At 35.7% G+C, this 23,209-nt stretch overlaps 1 protein-coding gene across 3 annotated transcripts in view; it reads left to right on the plus strand.

The window, feature by feature from the left end:
* The window catches only part of SLC2A9 (solute carrier family 2 member 9), a 3,818,728-nt gene that overhangs the window by 1,726,399 nt on the left and 2,069,120 nt on the right, over nt 1-23,209 (plus strand). For all 3 annotated transcript variants that reach the window (XM_044062595.1, XM_044062594.1, XM_044062593.1), the window contains exon 7: nt 11,747-11,879. In XM_044062595.1, the coding sequence (XP_043918530.1) occupies nt 11,747-11,879 (133 nt within the window). The remainder of the gene's footprint in view (nt 1-11,746; nt 11,880-23,209) is intronic.

The following is a 23,209-nucleotide window of genomic DNA, read 5'->3' on the forward strand; positions in this document are numbered from 1 at the left end:
GCTCACAGACAGGACCCATGAAGTTAAAACTGGAGACTCCACCTCTACAAAGAGGCCAGTCACAAGTGGAGTCCCTCATGGATCAGTTCATGGACCACTCCTTTTTGGCATTTACTTTTCTGAAGTCAAGGCCAATGTCAATGGTCTATGGTGGATTAAATTTGCAAATGATTGCAAATTAGACGCTTTCATCAAATCCCACACTGACACAAATGTTCTCCAGGAAGGGATGACACAGACAAATAACTGGTGTCAGAGCCACAGACTAAAACTAAATGCCAAAAAATGCATAATCCAACTGTAAACAGATAAATCCTGTGGATAAAGGCTAGTCCAACAAACCAAAGAAGCAAAGTACAATAAAACCGAAGAACCAGCCAGCACAGCTTCAGGCGATAAACAGACTCTTTAATTTGGTAAGAGCTTTCACATCATATAGACACTTCATCAAACCATAAAACTTAAGTAGAACAGTCAGCATTTAAATACTATTTTAATATGTAATTACAAAATGAAACACTAAAACAATTAAACAATCAGTTATGTGGGGGGGGGGGCATGATCTTAACCCAGGTTTCAAGGGTACCATACTATTTAACCCAAAGTTTTTATCAGCTTGCAATAAGATACTCCATCTAATTTTCACTTGCTTAGTTTTATTAGTTAAATCACCTCCCCTCAAAGCATCAAAAACAGTTTGTAACACTAAAAATTTAAAAGAATGTTTAACATCAAATAGCTTGCTATGCTTCGCCAGTGGTCTAGTCATATTCTTCTTATGTATATTGCATATGTGCTGTAAGACTAGTCTGGAGCATTTCTCCCTGGTCCGCCTCTGAAAATGGACTCTGTCCAAGTTGGACTTTCCTGGTAAATAAATATTAAATAAATAAAAAAAATAAATAAATAAGATGCACTCCTTAAGAGTGCGATTGATTTTCCCTACATAAAAGCAGGGACACAAAGTACATCTATCACGATAAACTATATTTCTGGTAGTGCGGTTTGCATTAATGCATTTTCAGGTTATAACAAACTCCTGTATCGGGATAAATAAAAAATGTAGAGTTGCCTATATATTTGGAAGCGCTGCATGACCCACATGAGAAAATGCCAAGAGCCTGCACATACATATTGCTATTAATGTTTTGTTTCCTATAACAGAAATCTGTCTTATGTGATTTCTTATTCTTAAAAGTAAATCAAAGTTCCAACCCTACTACTGATTTCAATTTTTCATTGACCATTAAAATACGCCAAGTCTTTTTTATTGTATCACAAACTAAATGTCTATCACTCAAGTAAGTTAAAGGAACTCAAGTTATAATGGATTGCGGGTTCAAATTCATAGTGGAACCACAGCTTAAAGTATCGTTCACAGAAAAATATGATCCCTCACTATCATTCCTTGTCTGTTTAACTTCTTTTCTTATTCTATCTACATCTTTCTTAGCATAACCTCAATCTATAAAATTGTTGCTAATTTCATTAAAAGACATTTGCAGGGCCTCATCATCGCTATTTAATCTTGATGCCCATAAAAACTGATCTTTAGTAATATTCCTATATAGAAAAGCAGGATGCATACCAGATCTGTCTAACATATTATTTCTTCTGCAAGGTTTGCGATAACGTTTGGCAGTACTGCAACCATATCTGTCAACCTTTTAGTGTAATTAATCTGGACAAAACCTGACAAAATGGGGGACAAAGGCCCAAAAATAGGGGCAGATTGTGAATATTACCCTTATAAACTTAGAAAGTTGTTAGAGTAACATGGCTTGTGTTGACATACATTTTCTGATGGATTTAAATCTGAAACTCAAATGTATGCCATTAATTAGTGACTTAAATCCTCAGATCATCCCAGTGATTGGCCAGAAAATCACAAATTTTAATGAGGAACAGACGAAAAATATGAAGCAAAAATCTGGACATTCTGCAAAAATCTGGACAGTTGAGTGGTATGAATGAAACCATTTTCATTTTTAGTTATACTGACATCAAGAAAATCAGTTCTGTCCCTGGAGAAATTAAGAATAAATTAAAAAAAAAGTGGTGGTACTCTCAAGATAGTCCACAAACTAATATAGACCCTATAATGAACCATTCCATACAGAAAAAGATGTAATTTGTGAAAATTATCTCCTACCATATTGGCGTAGCTGTTGGCATAAGCTGCGCCCATTTCTATGCCAAGTTTCTGTAGGTAAAAAAAAAGTTAATTTCTATTATCACATCACACTCATTGGATTGGCTGGCAGGCATAAATTAAGTCCTTTATTTAAGACTGTGCGCAGCTTATTAGATATTACAAACTTTTCGTAGATTACATCTTTTTTGCATGGGGTGGCTCATTAAAGGGTCTGCATGAGTTTGTGAAGTATCTTGAGAGTACCACAACTTTTTTGAAAATTTACTTTTAGTTTCTCCAGGCATACAGCTGATCTTTTTGATGTCAATATAACTAAAAATGAAAATAGTTGCATTATTACCAAACTTTATAGCAAACCTTGCAGAATAAATAATCTGTTAGACAGGTTTAGTATGCATCCTGCTTTGGTATATAGGAATATTATTAAAGGTCAGTTTCTACAGGCATCTCGATTAAATAATGATGATGAGGTCCTGCAACTGACTTTTAATGAAATGAACAATGATTTTGTAGATCAAGGTTATGTTAAGAAAAATGTAGATTAAATAAGAAAATAAGTTTAACAGACAAGGAATGATAGAGTGAGTCCACATTTTTCTGTGAACAGTACTTTAAGCTGTGGTTCCACTATGAATTTGCACCAACAATCCATTATAACTCCAGTTCTTTTAACTTACTTTAGTGATAGACCTTTAGTTTGTGATATAATAAGACTTGGCCTATTTTAATGGCCGATAAAAAATTAAAATCAATAGTAGGGTCGGAACCATGATTTACTTTTAAAAATAATAAATCACTTAAGAGATAGTTGTATTATAGGAAACAGACCATTAGTAGCTATATGTCTGTGCAGGCTCTTGGTACAGTCCCATGTAGCTCATGCAGGGCTTGCGAATGTATAGACACCTTTACATCTTTTATTCGTCCCAGTACAGGAGTTTGTTATAAACTGAAAATGCATGCTAAATGCACTACCAGAAATACAGTTTATCCTGCTAAATGTACTTTATGTTCCTGCTTTTATGTGGAGAAAAACAATCGCACTCTTAAGGAGCGCATCTTACAAGTACATAATCGATACATGGAAGAAGAATATGTCTAGTGCACTGGCGAAGCATGGCGAGCTATTTGATGTTAAATATTCTTTTAAATTTTTAGTGTTACAAACTGTTTTGGATGATTTGAGGGGATGTGACTTAACTAATTAAACTGAGCAAGTGGAAATTAGATGGATTTTCTTATTGCGGGGTGATAAAATATTTGGGTTAAATGCTATGGTACCCTTGAAACCTTTTAAGTCACGCCCCCTGCATCATTGATTAATTGTTTTAGTGTTTAGTTTTTTAATTGGATTTTTAACTTGTATTTAAATGCTGACTGTTTTACTTAAGTTTTATGGTCTGTTGAAGTGTCTATATGACGTGAAAGTGCTTACCAAATTAAAGAGCCTGTTTATCGCCTGAAGCTATGTTGGCTGGTTCTTCTAAGAAATGCATAATAGTATCCTTTGGGAAGTCATCCTCCCTGGTAACTATCATATGGAAAACACACCCCTTTGAGTTGACCCAGTAGTCAGGGACTTGGGAACACGCATAGACAGTAATCTAGCTTTGATCATCATGTGTCTACGGTAGTGAGGAAATCATTCTGTGTTGCGCAACTTATAAACAAAGGTATAGCATCTAGGTCCAAGGAAGTCATTGTTCCATTGTATTTGGCATTCATCAGACCTATCATTGAGTAGAATGCCCCCTTTGGTATGTACCTAAATGGGCATATCAAAGAAGTGGAATGTCTACAGAGATTCCTCACTAAAAGAATACAGAGCGTAAGTAAAATGTACTATGCAGACCACCTCAAAGCCCTATCCCTGTATTCTGTCTCCTACAGGCTTTTGAGGGGAGATCTCTGCCTGGCAAACAAGGCATTGTCAGACCCCACTCTGATAGACCTCCTGCTTATGAGCAAAACAAACAGCAGCGGAATTACCCATTCTAAAGACTTAAACCTTGCCTGTGATATAAATAGGACCTGCTGGAGAGACAAGTATGTATCCCAGAGACTATCCTGTCTTAGGAAGAGGCTCCCCATCCATATGATGCAGAGTTCCTCCCTAACCGAATTCAAGTGTAACTTGGACAATTGGATGGGGAACAAGAAATTCATTGCTGGTTTGGCACCTATGTCTCTAATGGACACATACAACCTGTAAATGGTTAATTTCCCAAGCCCCTGCTTACACTTATCCAGGGTACCATAACTTGTCACAGATTTGGGATGCATGAGTAGGCTTAAAAAGGCCTTGTGGTCATTAGCCTAGTAAACACCTATGAACCTATATGGCACATCTAATTAATAGCCACACACATTATAGCAAGACATCAAATTCCTTATTAGACTGGATCCTAGTATCAGACCCTAACACATTCCCACCTTAAGTACAATGTCAGCGTCTCTCTCAGTAACCATCTCCCAATCTATGCAAACAGACATCTCTTAAATGGCATGTTTATAAAACAACATGCAGCCTGTCCAAGTTTAATCCAGAAATATTCATTATTAGCCTATTATCTGTTAACTAGAATACCCTAAAATCCTCCCCTTAGATGATGCTGTAAATGAATTCTGTACAACTTTCCTAAATATCCTAAATAGCTTTGCTGCTCCTAGAAGGAAGAAAGTAAAACAAATAATGCATTTTGGTATTCAAAAAAGAGTAGATTGCTATTGTAGGATAGAGAAAAAGCGTGGAAAGAATGGCAAAAATATAAAACACCTCAATATCTCGAAAACATCAGAATGCTCTGCAGTCATACTAAAAAGTAAATAAATGAAGAGAAAAAACTATTATAATATTCAGAACAATAGTAAAGACAACCCTAAAAATAATACATTATCCCTCTGCACAAAGGAGAAACAGACATTACTAACTTTTGACCTATAGCAATCTTAACTCCCAGCTCCCTGCTCGAAAATACTTGAAAAATCTATTAAAAAACAATTGCTAAATTATCACCGGCAGCAAAAACTCCTATCTCCTTACAATAAAGAGCTCCACCAGAAATTGGTCAGTATTGATCAGTGCACTACCCCAGTAAACAGATATAAACAAACAAACAAATAAATAAATAAATAAGACAGAAAGCATTTCATTAAGTTCTACAAAACACAGGAAAATATTATCAGCAAACTACAAATTGTAATATTTTGCTTGCAGTTCTTAGCATATCGTTAGTTTTGGATACTGTCCCCTTCTTTCTGTTGCCTGCCCCCCCCAAAGGACCAATCACAATACCAGTAGATTGCCAGGCACCCAGTATTACTGCTGCGCAGGTTAAAGCAGTACTGTGCAAGGCCAAGAATACAGCTTCTATGGGACCTGACAATATCTCTGGCTGTGTTCTACATGAACTATAGAGTGAACTGGCACCTCTCCTGTGTGCCCGGTTGAATCACAGCCTCACCTCAGGCTTTGTCTCTACCGAATGGCAAACTGCTACAGTCATCCCTCTCCACAAAGTTGGAGTGACTACAGACCCCGCAAACTATTGCCCCATTAACCGGATGAGTCTGATATGCAAAGCTATGGAACACATCATCATGGACCTAATAAACAAGGCTGTAGGGAATCTTCAAACTCTGGATCCTACACAGTTTGGTTTTGTGAAAGGTAGATCATGCCTGCTCAACTTGGTCGACTTCTTTGAGTCAGTCACCAGAGCTGTGGATGAAGGTAAGGTGGTTCATACAGCCTACTTTGATCTGGCCAAGGCCTTTGATACCATTCCCCACTTAGGAATCATAGAAAAACTTACTAAGCATCAACCTCTATATCACTAGGTGGGTTGCAAACTGGCTCACAGATAGAACCCACAGTGTGAAAGTATCTGACTCCAAGTCAGACTGCCGACCAGTCACGAGTGGAGTCTCACAGGGTTCGGTCCTGGGTCCTCTCCTGTTTGGTATCTAACTTCTCTGAAGTCCAGGCCAATATGAAGGGACTCTAACTGACAACGTTTACAGACATTTGCAAGTTGGGAGCTATTATTAACTCCGCAAGTGATGTTGACATCCTACAGAAAGGCCTCAATGAGACCAATGACTGGTGTCAGAACCATGGCCTTAAGCTCAATGCCAAAAAATGTGTCTTCATCCTATTTAGGAAAAACCCAGTTCCCTTGAATTACCACATTGATGGTAGTCCACTGAACACAGAAGGCATTATAAGAGCTCTGGGAACACAGGTTGATTGCAACCTCTCTTTTGACCACCACGTTGCCACTGTGGTCAGAAAGTCCTTCTGTGTGGCACATATCATTACTAAGGGTTTTGCATCCAGGAAGAAAGAGGTCATTGTCTCTCTCTCTACTTTCCCTCATTAGGCCAGTCATTGAGTACAGTGCCCCATTTGGCATGTACCTCACTGGACACCTGTAACAACTGGAGAGGCCGTAAAAGTACCTCACAAAGAGGATCCTAGGCCTTAAACACTTGTCCTATAGGGCAGACTAAAAAAAAAACTCCAACTATTCTCTGTCTCATATCACCTACTTAGAGGCGATCTCTGCTAGACTTACAAAGCCATGTCTGACCCGGCTCTATTAGAAATGCTACATCTAATGAAATCCCAATCTCTCCGCACCACACGCTCTAGAGACCTCAACCTCATTACCACAATCAACAGAACATGCTGGAGGGACAGGTTCATAAACCAGAGACTACCCATTCTATGGAATAGACTTCCCATACATGTCAAGCAGAGCACCTCACTGGCCTTCTTCAACAGAAATCTTGATGAGTGGATGGGAAATAGAAAATTCACCCCGGGATCACTCCAGTGGCTCTATTCGACAGAGGCACTAGAAACTAAGGTTGGGTGGCATGATGTCAAGGTAATCCTATGGGCTAGGCTTGTAAAGGCTCCAGGGCCATTAGCCTAGTACACACCTATGAACCTGTGAGTTCATTTATACAACCAGTAGGCTTTAGCATGCTTTTGCTCACTAACATATGCCCTGAGAATCATTAATTCCCATACACACTGCACTTTTGCCGGAATAGTACTGCAGAAAGACTCTGTAAAGATGTGCACCTTAACTCCACTTGCAGCATAGAACCAACCATAACCAGGATGGGTTTCTATTGATTTGCTGAAGGTAGTTACAGCAAACATAAAAAGATCAAAGTATATTTGCCAAAGCTACTTTTTTTTCAACAGCAGAGTGTTGTTTGACCTTAGAGTCTGAGCTGGATCATGGTTTAATGGGGTTGCAGGCAGGGTAATTCTGATGACCCATTACTTGGCAATTCCCCCAATTACCATAAATACTTTTTAAACCTGTCAGTGTGCATACTTTTTTTTTCTTTACTTCTACAATGATTACAGATATTTGAATTTAATTTAAAACGTTTATTTCAATTTTTATGAAACAAATAATGATAGTTATTTGGTGATTTAATTTACATTTGGGCCATTTACAAACCATGGGCCTCTTGTACACATTTTAGGACCATGTATACATACATGTGTTCTTGATTCACCTTCTGGATTGTATTAAATTATATTCCTGGTATAATACAGTACTGTTTACAGTATGTTTTAAATGTGTACTTTTGAACATTTTTCCTGTAAGCAAGGAAACAAAAACGTATGAACTGATACTGACTAAACTACACATTTAGAAGATTTAAACCATAAAAGGCCACTCAAACTTCTATCATTACAATCCAGCAATATCAATTAATATGCACAATCTCTGCAGAGGTAAAAGTTATCTGAAGAATTCCAAACTAAAGAGAACTGTAACTACTGAAGACGTTGCTGCTGGAAAACAACTTTGCATTTCAGTGTTTCATCTACAAATTCAGTGCCTGCTGCTCTTGAAGAATAAATTACCTGTTAAATTAAAAAAAAATGGTGTACTTGTGGTTGGCAAACCAGCAACAGGTTTATGATTACTAGGCATCAAAGGAGGACACACTCAGGAGTGCAGCATCCCATCAACCCTTGTGCAATAGTGTCAGCAATCAAACTACCTGTGGTGGAAAAAGAACCCACAACCTACTGCACCAAGAGCAGTTGTGCTACCTGTTATACCACTAACATAGAACACAGATGCATGACATTGACAGATTGTAATCCTCATGATTAATTAACAAACAAACAAACAAATAAATAAATAAAATTAGAGGAGAGCTGGCAATTGGTGAGGAGGTTTAAGGCATTTGCATGCCATTAGTTAATAAGATTCAAGGTTTGACTCTGAGCAGAACCACTTAACTAGACAGACCCCCTAACTGAGGCATTACACGCACACACACACACACACACACACACACACACACACACACACACACACACACACACACACACACACACACACACACACACCTGTTGTAAAGGAGCTGTGCTGCATAGTGACCCAGGTTGCTCTGCATTCCCAGCTTCCCACGCTGTGTTTGCAGAAGGATTCAAGTTTTTTTTTTACTTAACAAATATATATTTTTATTTTTATAACGAAGCAAAGGTGCCCCAACCACCCATATCCAACATGAGCCCAAACAGCTGTCTAGGTCACCTAGTGCCAGATACGGCTCTGCTCTGAGTTAGTATTTATAAGTTTTGAAGGTGGGATATCACCCCCACATGGGAGGTGCGGGGGGGGGGCTAAAGAAAAAGTTTCCTTGGATGCTCGATGAAGGTAGTTTTGGCAAATGCTTTTTGTACTTTTTATGTTTGCTGATCCTATCTTAAGCGACTCATCATGAATCTGACCTGGACTTATTACTGATTTCTATGTAGATTCTTTTACAGAAATTCACATTGTTCATTTTGTGGGGGAACTTAACATATAATTATTTATAACAATTACTGTAAAGTGTGCTTCGTTTCCTCATAGTACCCTTGAGACTTTTTATTGCAAACCATTTTGCTATTGTACTCACCCTAGTCTATCACCTAGAGGTGTTCCTTATCATTATTGTTAATTGGCATTCATTCTGTTGCTTGCTGTATCCAATTATCTTTTCAAAAATGTGAACAGCTTGACTGTGATTGTTTTCACCTCATTAAAGCTAATTAATACTGTAAACTGACAGGCCACTCTATGCATTATGCCAGGAATCCCCACGTTTATTGTTATTCTTGAGTTTCAGTGGTACTAATGACAGCTGCTCTGCTACCCTGATAATGTTGCAAAAACTGACAAAGGCATTTCAGGTTAATTTTGTATTGGAAATCCTGAGTAAGACACAAATCTGCAGTCTAACATGATGAATACTATAGCCCATTCAAGCAATGCCATGCTATCTATGGCACGAGTGACATCGAGTGGAACTAATCAGCTCGTGAAGTCATTTTGTGACAGCATGCTGTGCAGTGTGCAAATATGTGCTGTACTTATATGTGAGTATGTATGTATATGTATTAGTACATGCACGCGTGTGTCTTGAAATATACATAGCCACTGATTAGCTACCCTTGCATTGTGAATTGCACGTTCAATTTCAAGTGAGTACATGCTAGAAGCTTATTTAATTAAGAGGAATAAAATGTAATCAATTAAAGTCCATCTTAATTTAATCACACAATTAAGTGGAACTCAGTAACCACTAGTAAAACCCCAAAACAGAGCAGAATGATAGATATTCCAAGTAATATTTATACTTTTCCATACATCAAAGTGACATACAATTACCTCTCTGATAATTAATTTTTTCATAATAATTATTTCAGATAGCAGTGTCAAAAATTGGGTCTGTATTATACAAAATGTACTAAATAAAGAAATTCATGACACAAGAGTTTACTGTAATTGATTCTCGATTGCTTCATTACTTAAAATAAGTATTTTATTATAGCAAGAGATCAAGGATTTGAGATACGTGTGTGCATATGTGTGTGTGTGTGTGTGTGTGTGTGTGTGTGTGTGTGTGTGTATGTGTATGTGTATACTTGCTTTGTATATGTGTGAGTTTGTATGTGTACAAGTATGTATGTTTGTGAGTGAGTGTGTTTGCTGAGATAGTGTATATCACACACTTCTTACATGTACAAGTTGGAAAGTTCATGCAGTATACTGACGCCCAAGGTTTTGTAACAGTTGGAATGTCTATATTTTTGTGGTTTTGTAGGTCCAGGAAGTTCAAGAATTCACATCCACAAATAGCAGTACACATTGAGCAGCAGCACAAAAATATAATTTATTTCTGTTTGTGAATGTTATCTCAAGAAGACCTACAAAACCAGTTTGTATTGTTTTTCTATATTTTTGTGGTGTTTATATGTGAGAAAGTTCATGTACTAGTTGTAATACATGTCTTACATGAGTATGTAAGAAATGTGGATATACTGCACTAACATAATGAGGTTGGCATCACTGTAGAAGGATAAATGACACAAAATCATTCTTCACTGTGATTGTCTAGACATGTCTCCAAGGTGCTGGAGCCTAACTTCCCTTGCCCCTTATCCTGTGAAGGTAGTTCTCTGAATTAGGGTGGGGAGAATACATTTTCAAGGACACATCACTGTGAAAAGATGGGCTTTTGCTGTCCCTTATTAATTCCTCTGATAGTGCTACCAAAAATAAAGTAAATGTATATATATATATATATATATATATATATATATATATATATATATGTATATAGTTTACTATCAAAATTCTGAAACGCAGATGTCTGAGTAATGACTTACTCAAAAAAAAAAAGTTCAGAAATGAAAACATCGTTCACTCAAAAACAATGAAAGCGGTAATGTCGATAATTCAAAATCAACATTATTGACATTACCCAACTTACCTTGGCTTCTGGTGATTTCCTACAAATGTTTGCAGGGGGACAAGCCCCCCCTGCACCCCCGATATGGGATGCTAATTCTATTTTCCAGTTCCAACATTGCACTGCAGTGAGGAAAAGGATAAATTTCCTGATCCCCACTGTAGTGCGATCTCCAGTCAGAAAGCCAACCTCACAACAGCGAATGCACACAAGCATTCGCTCTTGTGGAGTTGAATATTTTCTGGATCTGTGTTAAATGAACTTGAAAGTAGCTTTTCAACCATTACAATTGGTATAACTGCCTTCCACATTTTTGATAGTAAACTGAAATGTATATATATATATATATATATATATATATATATATAGTGATATTGTTAAAAGCTCTGAAATGTACCTCTTCCCCTATAGCCAACTTGTGGCCTGGTCTTCCCTTATAGCCGACTTGTGGTCTGGTCTTAGTATAAATTTACATTTTGATGCATATTAATCTGTTTTTTATATTTCCAATGTATGTGGTTCATAATACTGTAGCAGGAAAATGCAACAAGGAATGTTGGAAAGGTATCTGAAAGCAGCAAATAAAGCAGAACATTCACATTGTATATAGACGACATAAGAAAAATACATTGTTAATTATATGCAATCTCGGAACAATGTTGTGAATTCTAAATATATTGATGCTAGCCTTGAATTACAGTTGATATGATAAATGCCTAAATGATGTACATATATTTAGTTTCTGAAACAGCATTTAGTGATTTTGCTATCTTTTCACCTACTTAAAACCACCTGTTGATGATTTTAAAGGAATCCACATGGCCAATCCTATTTGGAGTGATTGTAGTTCCTGCTTTGACACAACTTGCAATCCTACCATTTCTTCCAGAAAGTCCCAGATTCTTGCTGCTTGAAAAACAGGATACCAAAAGAGCAGAAAAAGGTGCAGTATATAATTTAAAACTTGATATTACTAATAAAACTATACATTTCAGTTATATAATATGACTTCTCATACTTGAATGAAAAAGAAAGAATAATGTCAACATTTTGTGTCACTTGGAGTAAGGATTTTAAGATCTGAATACCACTGAATATGTAACGATTGCATTTATTCTGCAAGAAAAGATATGTCTGGGCTGTAAAATATGTTTTATGTTGACAAGAATCACTTAATAAGCAAACCATCTTTAGAACTATTTAATTATTTTTGAATAATTTATGTTAGGTGGCTCCCTGCGGTATGGTTGTTATGCATCATTACACAAGGTTCAGTCTTGTTTATGTTGTAGATTTTATTGTGCTCAGCAGCTGCCCCTGAGTCAGGATATGCACTGGCAGCACTAATTTTCAATGTTTAGCAGTAGATCATGTTATGAGTTTTGGAGAGGGATTGGATCTGTATAATAATAACACTGGATACACGCTACTTGTTAGTAACGGATGAATGCAGAAGGGGGAGGCATTGCTCACTACTGCATCATGGTACATGTGACTCTGAGGCCGTTTCCTTAATATGTAGCACTTTCTGGATGACATCATGGCACTGCACAAGTGTTCCCCCATTTGTAAAATGCTGGCACTCAAGGGAAAGTAGAGCACTAAAAACTATCCTAATGAGATGATGTGGTGGAATGTGAGATACTCATGTGTAACTGAGTCTATGCTGGATTGTGCTAACAGGTGGATGTAGCAAGGCCAGGATATGGACACATAGGTGGTTCTAACCACACACTATAGCATAGGCAGAGCATAGTTGTATAATGGAGTTTAGGGGTGTTAATACAATCAGAACATGTGGCATAGGATAGGACATTTACTGATATTTGAAGATGTTTGCAGGGAAAATGTCAGTAACCAAGTACAACAAGCACATCATGTTTCAGTGTTAGTAGCACAGGTTGTTACTTCCAGTGTGTATTACTACCACTCATGGTATAATTTCATGACCCATGGAGTCCTTTCACAGGTTTGGCATTTCTAAGAAGGGTTACATTATTCCTTCTTTAGTATAGTATTGGATATGATCCTGCTAGAGATTCAACTAAGACTTGCTTTCTGACTATCCATTTGGAAGTTGTAGGCAATCTGCTCCATGTACCGTTGGTTACAGAAAAAAAAACTCCAAGTGTATACTCAGTTTTTGAAGCCATAAAGCGCACAGCAAGCACTGTCCGAAAGACTGTAACTTGGTCTGTTATGTTTGCTCTCAGCTTCCATGCCTCTCAACTATCCAGATTTTCACAGAAAGTCTAGATTTTTGCCTCATATGTTTGGTCTTTTCCACATAAAATCTGTGTTTTTTGACAAATCACCGAAGACTGAAGTCACTAAATAATGAAATACATTTGAGTTTTAGACTTCATATCCTTCTGATTTTTATTTTCTTTAGAACTGATGCATTTATGATTGATAAAGTATCTTGAATTACATTATTAGTTGATATGCTTTGAAATAAGGTTATGTTGCATTAATGAGGTCCACCACAGAATCTGTTATAAGTTAAGTTATAGAACAGAAATGACAACACTGGTTAAACTACCCTGTCCATGTCATTCAGCTTCATAAGCTGTATCATATCTGTGGTTAGGAGAGTTTAACAACGTTATAAACACAACAACTATTCAAAGCTGCAAATCTATCCAGAACTCAAAAGAGCTGCTAAACAAAACCCAAGACTACTTTACAAGGTTAGTGTGTCTTTTACAAAATTAATTTAAAAGCTGCTTTAATATAACATTGACATTATTAAAAGAGCCAGTGTATGCATGTGTGTGTGTCAATAAAACTAACTAGCTACAGATGTTATTTCCTGCCAGGAAGACTTAGGAGCATCATTTTCTCTTCTGATCCCACTGGAAATGATTCAGAAAAACTGTTATTCATATATCAATGTCACAAAGCTAGTATGTGTGACTAACTAAGCGAAGGACAAAAACATTTATTTAGCAATACATAATAATATAAGGGAGCGGTTACTCAGCGGCCATCTTGGCTCCTTCCTGTTTCTTCTGGGGTATTTTAATGGATAGGCATGAAAAAATATATCTGAAAAATGTCATATAAAGAGCTAGGACTTCTCAGCTTATTTTGTGAAACATCAACTGCATTTTATTAATCTTAGAAAAAAATTATTCGTTTAATATTCTTCATCATGATTCAGTCCTTAAGAAGAGTTAACCACGTAAACTTTATAAAAGGAGATGTGGACTGATAAAAAATAAAATCAAAGTACCATTAATGCCATCATATATTATATTTATACTGTATTGTAGGTGAAAAATCCTGCAACATCCTTTTAATGCTAAATCTGCTTAATCTAAGCTGCGGTAACGTGGAAATATTATATGTGGCAGCACTAAATACAGTATTATATTAATCTAAGCTTTCTATGAATTAAACCATTGTGTTGAAATTCAGGAGAGAGTTAAATCTTATCCAAATGTAATAGTTTGATAGGAATATCAAAAAAATCAAAACAAACTTGAATCTGCTTGAATCATGTTATTTACATGTTTGTTTCTTATTTATGTGATTGCTCTATTACTTTGAACATTATGTTTGATATTTTTGATTTCCTAATACTCCAGCATTGCAGAAATATTACTTATTTTAATACAATATAATACAGTACAACACACTACAGCACAGTCACAAGCTACAAGCTATTTTTGCCTGACTAGTTGCTATACCAGTTATTACCAAAACATTCAGCTAGAGCAGCCTTAAAAGAAGACAAATCTGCACAAGTGTCCATGAAATATGCAAACAAATTACATTATTTTGCCAATATTTTGTCAAACCTTTTCCTAGGGAAGAGCAAAGGGGCAGTTGCCCCATGTTCAGGAAGTCAGAGGGTATAATCGGATGATCATCAGTGCCAAAGTGGATGTCAAAGGAAAAATATACTTTAAAAATGATCAAAACATGGTAGGTTCAGGTTAAGGCACTTTAATCTTGCAGCAAGGAGACAAAAACGTTCTAATACAGAGTTTGTCTAGCCAGAAACAGGAAATACTTTCATTTTTATACATTCTTAAACTGGTTATGTCCTACCATGCTGACGTAACAGATTACCACCTTTTTCATCATCATCTGCTGACCATCTTTCCCATGAATTTCTGCTGATTTATCAATTTTTATGTGAAACTTCCTGAGGAAAACAACATGGCCTTGATTACTCCCAGTTAGATACATGTTATGTTACCATTCAAGATACTATGGCTAATTCAAGCACAATGCTAGCAGTTCATTTCTCTAATAATCCTTTGTCTACTTTATCTCTAAATTACTACAGCTGCAGAGGTTCCCATCCTCTGAACAGAGCTGTTTTTCTAAAATCATTACATTTATAACATAAGGCATTGTTCATTCATTCGCTTCTGACCTAGCAGATAAACACCTGCTTCTCAAGTACATTTCCACAAGGCATAAACATGAATATTGCTGTGCTAGAAGTTACTAGGTCAGAGGGCAACTTGCAAGTTTCAGAAAGCATACTGCAGTTTTCAAAAAGCATCTTTTTCAGTCTCATATGAAACTCAATTTGTATAAAATACAGTGTATGAAAAATAGAATGAAAAGCGTATTAAAATACTTGGTTATTAATTGGCATTAAGCATACACACATTAATACATATTTTTCTAACAGTGGACTACTAACATTGTATTACAATCTGTACAGTAATTTGCAGTTTGGCACTGACACAGTGCTGGTAGTCATTAATTTAAGCAACTTAAGTACTCAGTTGTAAGCATGAATATTTAAGATAGTCTGAAGAATTGAATGAGCTTGTTTTTGCTCCTTTACTGTAGTTTGAGGGGGTGTCAGAGGTGCCCGAAGTGCCATTTCACCCAGATATACTTAGTGAACCTGATCTTGCACTCTTTTTTAACCCTCAACAGTCCCATAAAAATGAGGCCTTCAGTACTTTATAAACCAGTGTTAAGTTGCCTATTTGCAGCCTGTTATTTGCAGGGACAAGTTGCTGTTACACTTTGTTTCCCTCTATAATAATGCTTCTTTTCCTAATATTAATTTATTACATCTGTACTGTGTGAACTCTAACATCAGCTGTCTCTTCTTTGTGAAGGGGTACCATAGCAGGCTTCCATATTCAGCTTTCAGACTTATTAGAGATACGTAAATAATTCTTAACCAGTTTCTCATCGATTTCATAAAACATTTTTTGACTGTATAGTCAACATGGTGATTAAATCTTGTTATTTTTCTTTTTCATATAGCTTTGATTTACATAATGCATCAGGTATACCAAAGTCCACATTTTTATTAATATACATATTTATAACCATGTTTTTTTCTGCCTATATGCCAGACGTATGCATTTCTGTAAATGTTGTCATTGTTTTTGGTGATGGGTTTTCCAAGCTTTAGATTGTCTATATTGAAAGAGTGAAAAATATCTTTTTGAATCTATATATTAAACAGTTACAGGGTGAAATGATACAGCCATGGATTGACCGTTTGGGGGACTCCTAAGTCATATCCCATGGCATCTCTAAAATCGTTTCCCAAGGTAACCTGCTGCTCCCTATTACTTGACCACTAGTCAGTCCAGTCTATCAAATAGGATGAAAATACAGAATTTATAAAATGTATTGACAAGTAGTTTATGATTCATTCTATCAATGACTGAACTAAAAACTATGTAAACTATGTCCACCTTGATGTTATTTTCAGCAGGTGTTAGTATACTAATTTTGTAGAAAAAAAGATTGCAGGTAGACACTGGATGATAGTTAACAGAAGCATGTTGGTAAATACTGCAAATCCCTGTGGTTTTTAAAGCCATGTATCAGCATTTTAGTATCAGAGATTCTGTAAGCTTCTCTGTATCTGACCATAATTTAATGGGTCTGAAACTATTAGGACCCATTCATACTAAGTATAGCCGTCTTCAAATCAGACGGCATTCCTTTCATCTGAAAGCATGCCTAAATATTAAAGTCAACAAATGGGTAAAAACATTCTTAAGTGTTTTCAGATCTTTATTACTCCATCCTTACCTATAAACTTTGTTATGGACTAACTTATTTAAAAGGGAGACAGTTTCTGCTGTCATTAGAGGAAGAGTGAGATGATCATTTTGCACTTCTGATGTGAATAAATTTAATGCTCAGAAAAAAAATCCTACTTGTTCTTAAGTTCACTGTTTTCTAATGCAATGAAATCTGTTTCAGGTTGTGCATTTCTAACTTTTCAAATATATTTGAAAGTAAGACTTCATGTTTTCTTTAATTTTATCAACCTTCAGAACTATGACAATTAGGACATACTTGTGAAATAGTAGTAATAATAAATATAAGGATAATTATTTCTTTAAAGTAAAAGTTTCATGTTAACAGAGCATGTCTGCTAGTTAGAATGCAGATGATGCCTTTGGTTTATGAGTAATTATACAAACTTATATAGTGCTGCAACTCCTGTTCAGTTATACAAAAAGGTAAAGATTATATTATATTATATCATATTATATTATATTGTATTATATTATATTATATTATATATTATATTATATTTATTGTATTGTATTGTATTATATTATACTGCATTTCATATCTAGCATTCTGTATTAATGCCAAGTATTTACACAGTAAATACTCCATAGGATGAATAAACTTTCCTGTTTTTCTATTAGAACTTATTTACTCCCCCCATTGCATATTTATTTATTTCCATTTTTTAACCAGGAAAGGGAACTGGTCAAATGATTCTTTTCAGTAACAATCCAGGCTTATATGAGTATACATAAAACATAGCAGAAGGAATACATGCTCATGATAACATTTTACAGATCTGTTATTGGGTCTGCATCATATTATTATTATTTTTTTTATCCTACACCTAATCATCAAACACTATCCATTGAAGTCCCTGTTTACTGAACTGCCTAAACAGCTCCAATGTTTTCTGTTGAAACAGTGGAAAATATTTCACAGGTACAGTCTCTCTGTAGTCTTTATTACCAGAAGAACAAAAAGCAGAATCTCCTTCTGTTTCATATCTCACTTTTTGTTGGACAAACATTTGTATTTCCTCTTTAGCATGTACTTCATCAAGAAATTATTGTATCCCTCCAGGGAAGAATACCTTGAAGACAGCTGGGTACAGCAGTTTGAATCTCACACCTGCATCTTGACATTCCCTGAATAGTGGAATGAATTTACTCCTCTTCTGTCTGGTATACAATGAGTAATCATTCACCACAAACTCTCTGCTGTCTCCCACTTTTAGTACTTTGTCCTTCTGCCACAGTTTTGTCAGAATTGTCTCTTTCTGTTGGTAGGATTGCATCTTTGCTATTAAAGGCCTAGGTTGCTTTCTCATAGTGATGTTTGGAGCATCCACACAATGTGCCCCATCAGTTAACAACTCCTGCTGTGGAATACCAGTCCAGTTGCTTATTTGTGCTGTCATAAAATTGATACAGTCTGTTACTTCCAGCTTCTCTGGTATAGCTGAAAAATCTCAGGTTTTCCCTACATGCTCTGTCCTCTTATTCTATTATTTTTTTAAACATCTCTTCCTGAGCAGTCTCATATTCAGCCAGCCTTTTCTTTATTTCATCTTCTGATGTTTGCAGCTTTATCACCTCATGTCAATATCTGTTTAAAGCTTCCATTTTTTGCAGCCTTTTGTTGTTTGTGTTTCTGTACTCCATCAATGTTTTGTTTATTTTAACCAGGTTTGTGTGCAGTTGTCTTATATCTTCCTGCAGGTTGCTGGAAGTCATGTCTGGAGGTTGCATTGCTGTTTGCTGAACAGCTGCAGAACTTTCCCCAGTCAGTGTTTCTTCTTCATGTTTTTTTAGCTGATTGTTTTCCCGGTCCTCTGTATTTCTTTCTTCCTGGCATCCAGGCAGTACATTTACTAGACAGTTACTGAAACCTACCCATAAACAAAAACGTCTACTTGTCTTCTCTTTTGAGTTTTCTGTTTTCACACTGGGAGAGATAGAGTTAAGCTGTTACACAATGTGAAGCCATCTTGGAAGTCCAAACCCATTACATCTGTGATCACATAAAACAAGTAAAAACTAAACTTTTACATGACAATGATTTTCCCCTATACCCCCCTGAAATTAAATATACTAAATATACAGTTGTAGAATCCTGGTGAAAGAAGAAGCTTCCTTAATTATATTATAGTCAAACTGTTGCAGGTCAACAGTAATATAATGTGACCACTTTGACCAATGACCAAAATTGCCTAAAACAGAGGCATGACATAAATGCATGCCATGATGAAACCAATGTCACCCATATTTATAGGTTCAGAAGTTTATATTTATGTACTAGGCTAATGAATACCAGGGTACTCCAACCTAATTGTGTCCCTATGTATCATGGGTGTTTATTTGGAGGGAATATGTTAATTAGAAGTTTATTTGGAGGGGGTATGTTAATTAGGAAGTTTCTAGAGGTTATGTGGGGAGGGGTGTGCTGGTCTGGGCATTACTGTCTGCCTCTCTCTATGAGAGCCATGGGGGCCAGACCCAGGATGAATTTCCTATTCCCCTTCCATTGGTCAAGGTTAAGCATAAATAGGGTTAGGGATGGACTCTTCTTTACATGGATGGCAAGCCTATTCCAGAGCATGGGGATCCACTGAAATACATAGCTGTCTCACCCATATGTCTTATTTATGTCACAAGAAAAATTTAAATCCTTGGATCTAGTGCTTCCGATGCTGTTTATTTTGTGGATGTGGAAATGGTCTGTCAAGCTGGATCCAAGGATGCCTTGTATGCCAGGCATAGATTGCCTCTCAGTAACCTGTAGGAGACAGAGTATAGCAAGAGGGCTTTAAGGTGATCCATATAAAACAATGGGCCAGATTCAATAAAGCCTACATTAAGAGTACACTAAGTGTACACTATGTGTAGTCAATAAACTTCTTATCGCATTTTTGTGCTTTCTAGTCACTCAGAAAGATTACACTAAGTGTACATGTAGTCTACACTTTGTGGTAACCTTTATGAATCCCTGTCAATACCTAAAGTTGCAATAATATCAGTAGGAAAACTAAAATTAGTAGGAAGAAGGTGTTAGTTATATCTGAGTTGTCTGTTCACTCAGAACAGAGTACACTTAGTGTAGGCTTTATTGAATCTGGCCCAATGTGTTTATATTCTGGATTCTCCTGGTAAGGAACCTTTGTGGGTTCCAACTGTTGCATATGTTTGGCCAGATAAATGCTGAAGGGGGCATTATACTCGATGGGTCTGATAAGGGCCAAATAAAGTGGCACTATGACTTGCTTGGACCTGGATGCCATGCCCTTACTTGTACGTTGGGTGACATAGAATGATGTTCTTACTATATTGGCCACATGTTGGTCAAAAGTCAGATTGCTGTCTACATATATTCCCTGATTTATGATTACCGGTTCATCTCTTAGGGGTGTGTCATTGATGGAGTAATTAGCCTGGGTGACAGGTTTCTCAAAAGGCATTGTAATGCATTTCTTTGCATTGAAGTTTAATCCGAGTGTTTGGCACCAGCCATTTTGTCTGTGTTCGACCCTTTTGTAAGATGTTTGTGCCATGGTCAGCAAAAGGCCTCAATGTTAACCTTTACCTCTGTGAAGTAGATGTCAAATAGAAGCAATCCCAGTACATACCTCTGCGGCACCCCACTACAGACCAGTCGCTCAGTGGAGGTGGTATCTCCAATCCTGCTTTCCTGGGCCATGTCAGTGAGCCAGCTGGCAATCCAATGAGCTATGCAGGGGTTTCTGTCCAGTTCTGTGAGTTTGTCAGCTATAACTGAGTGGAGTATAGTATCAAACACTTAAGCCAGGTCCAGGAAGGAGGTATGCACCATTGTCCCCTCATCCATTGCCTTGGTGACATTCTCCACATCTGGTAGGCATGACTTTGCCCTGACAAAGCCCATCTCATTTGGTCCAGTAAGGTTGCCTATGTTTTTATTTATCATTTGCATGATAGTTTGTTCCATGGTTTTGCATATTAGACTAGTCAGACTTTTTGGATTCAGTTGATTGTCTACCATTGCAGTCTTCCATTGTACAAAGCGTGTTTTTTTGTATATATATATATATATATATATATATATATATATATATATACATATATGTGTGTATATATACAGATATATATATATATATATATATATATATATATATATATATAAAACTAGCATTTACTAAATGTTCAATGTGTATTATTATATTGGAGCTTTTCTCCCCGGGCCTCCGCTGAAAATGGACATTTATCCAGTCGGACTATCCCGGTCAACAAATGTAAATTAAATATATATATATATATATATATGTATATATATATATATATATATATATATATATATATATATATATATATATATATATATATATATATATATATATATATATGTATGTGTATATATATATATATATTTTTTTTTTTTTTTTTTTGACCTGTGCAAAAGACATTTGTTCTCTGTAAACAGAAGAAAGGCTCACATAGTGTACTTGAAGTTAATCCAGCAGAAAAGTGTACCAACAATGCTAATGCAGCAATAACAGTTCTCGAGTTGAACTACAAGAAACAACTTTAAGGAAGAAGCTTTAAAAGCAAAATAATGTTACAGCAAAGAATGGTTAATTGCTTTCATCCCTCCATAAACCTGGTTCTTTATCAGAACTCTTAACTAAAGCAATTAAGCATCTTGATAAAAATCTATTAAAACCATCATCTGATTCAGTTAATGAAAAATTTAAAAATTTTAAAGGGACAGGCCACACAACACACTAATCGTTTACATCATTTGAAATAATATAGACAATAATCATAATAGGATGTTTGCAGAACATGCATGTTTAAAAGACTTTGTGCATACACAAACCTAATTATTAAAACTATATATAAAAATAATATAGAAAAGTTATATCTGTTGGCTAAATTCATCCTAAATCAAACTTGATTAATGGAACATTAACCAGAAATTTAAAATGTGGTATAGAAACAACTTATTGAAAAGGCTTTAAAACGCTTGATTTAACACATTGTGATCATTTACAGAATATAATCATTTTATATAAATATGTGTGTATATTATAAATCAGCTGCTTTGATTTGTAAAATGGGAACAATATTAATGTGGGCATTTAAACCAGGTGCAAATGACACATTTAATCGTAGCTGCCAAATAAGCTCCCTTTTTTGCTACCTCTGTTTCCCAAAAGCTACCCCTGTAACTCTTTGGAACTGTTTCTAATATTCCAAATAGAAACTTTTTAAAATGGGTATGTAAGGATATGTTTAAATAATGCATTTCATTTGTTCGCTATCACATCATCACTCTTTAGTAGTTTGTCCCACAAACTCACCCTATTTCTTATTATATAGTTATGTTAAAAAGTTGAAAATCTATTGATGCAAGAATCTTCTGTTGCCTCATTAAGACTACTATCTGACATGTTTAGCTTTATTTTTTCATTAAGCAACTAAAGCCCAGAAACCATCTAGTTATGTAATTCTCCCAGCATGCAGATAGTGTTTATCAAAACCAAATTTGGATCAGTAGAACATAATCAATTTGCTGTTCATGAATTCAGAATGTTAAGCTATGTTATCATTCAACCACAAACATCTTGTCACTGTAAAAAAAGTGTTCTGTGTTGTGAGGTAATAGTGCCCATAAATAATGGCACAAACAGAAGATTATTCATTTGGTAGAAAATAAAACAAAAAAATAGTTATCATTAATTGTAAATGTGAAAATATAATAACCTGAAATGGAATTCCTTGTATAATGTATTGCACTGTAATATTTAAATTACCACTTTGTTTTAAATAAAGGCTTTATTAAAGATTTTAAAATAGAAACATCTAAAAGCTAAATGCCACATACACAATTACAAAATTATGTACAGGTAGCTTACCAGCAAAGATTGAAAACAATGAGGAATTGAGATAGCTTCCCCTTTTTGTTTAAAATGCAAATTCATAAACAACACATGCAAAAGACTTTACAGTAGCTTTCAATCCTTGACCTAATTCCCTATCTCTCTGACCATTTTCTATCATTATGTACATGTTGCCTGTATTGCATATTGAAGTAGAAGACTTTCTCTTTATAAATAGGGAAATAACATTATTAAATATGTACCATTTCATTTTTATATTTCCTGCTGTACTTGAGAACTTTGGTGAAATTTTAGTGTTTCTGTAATTAAAACTTTGGTGGAAAATGTTAGTGATTTCTTAACTTTGGTGTACTTGTTTAGTGATTTCATAATCATCACAG

The sequence above is a fragment of the Protopterus annectens genome, chromosome 2.part1 (genome assembly GCF_019279795.1).
Source record: "Protopterus annectens isolate FY-2018-M chromosome 2.part1, PAN1.0, whole genome shotgun sequence".
Classification (NCBI taxonomy): Eukaryota; Metazoa; Chordata; order Ceratodontiformes; family Protopteridae; genus Protopterus; species Protopterus annectens.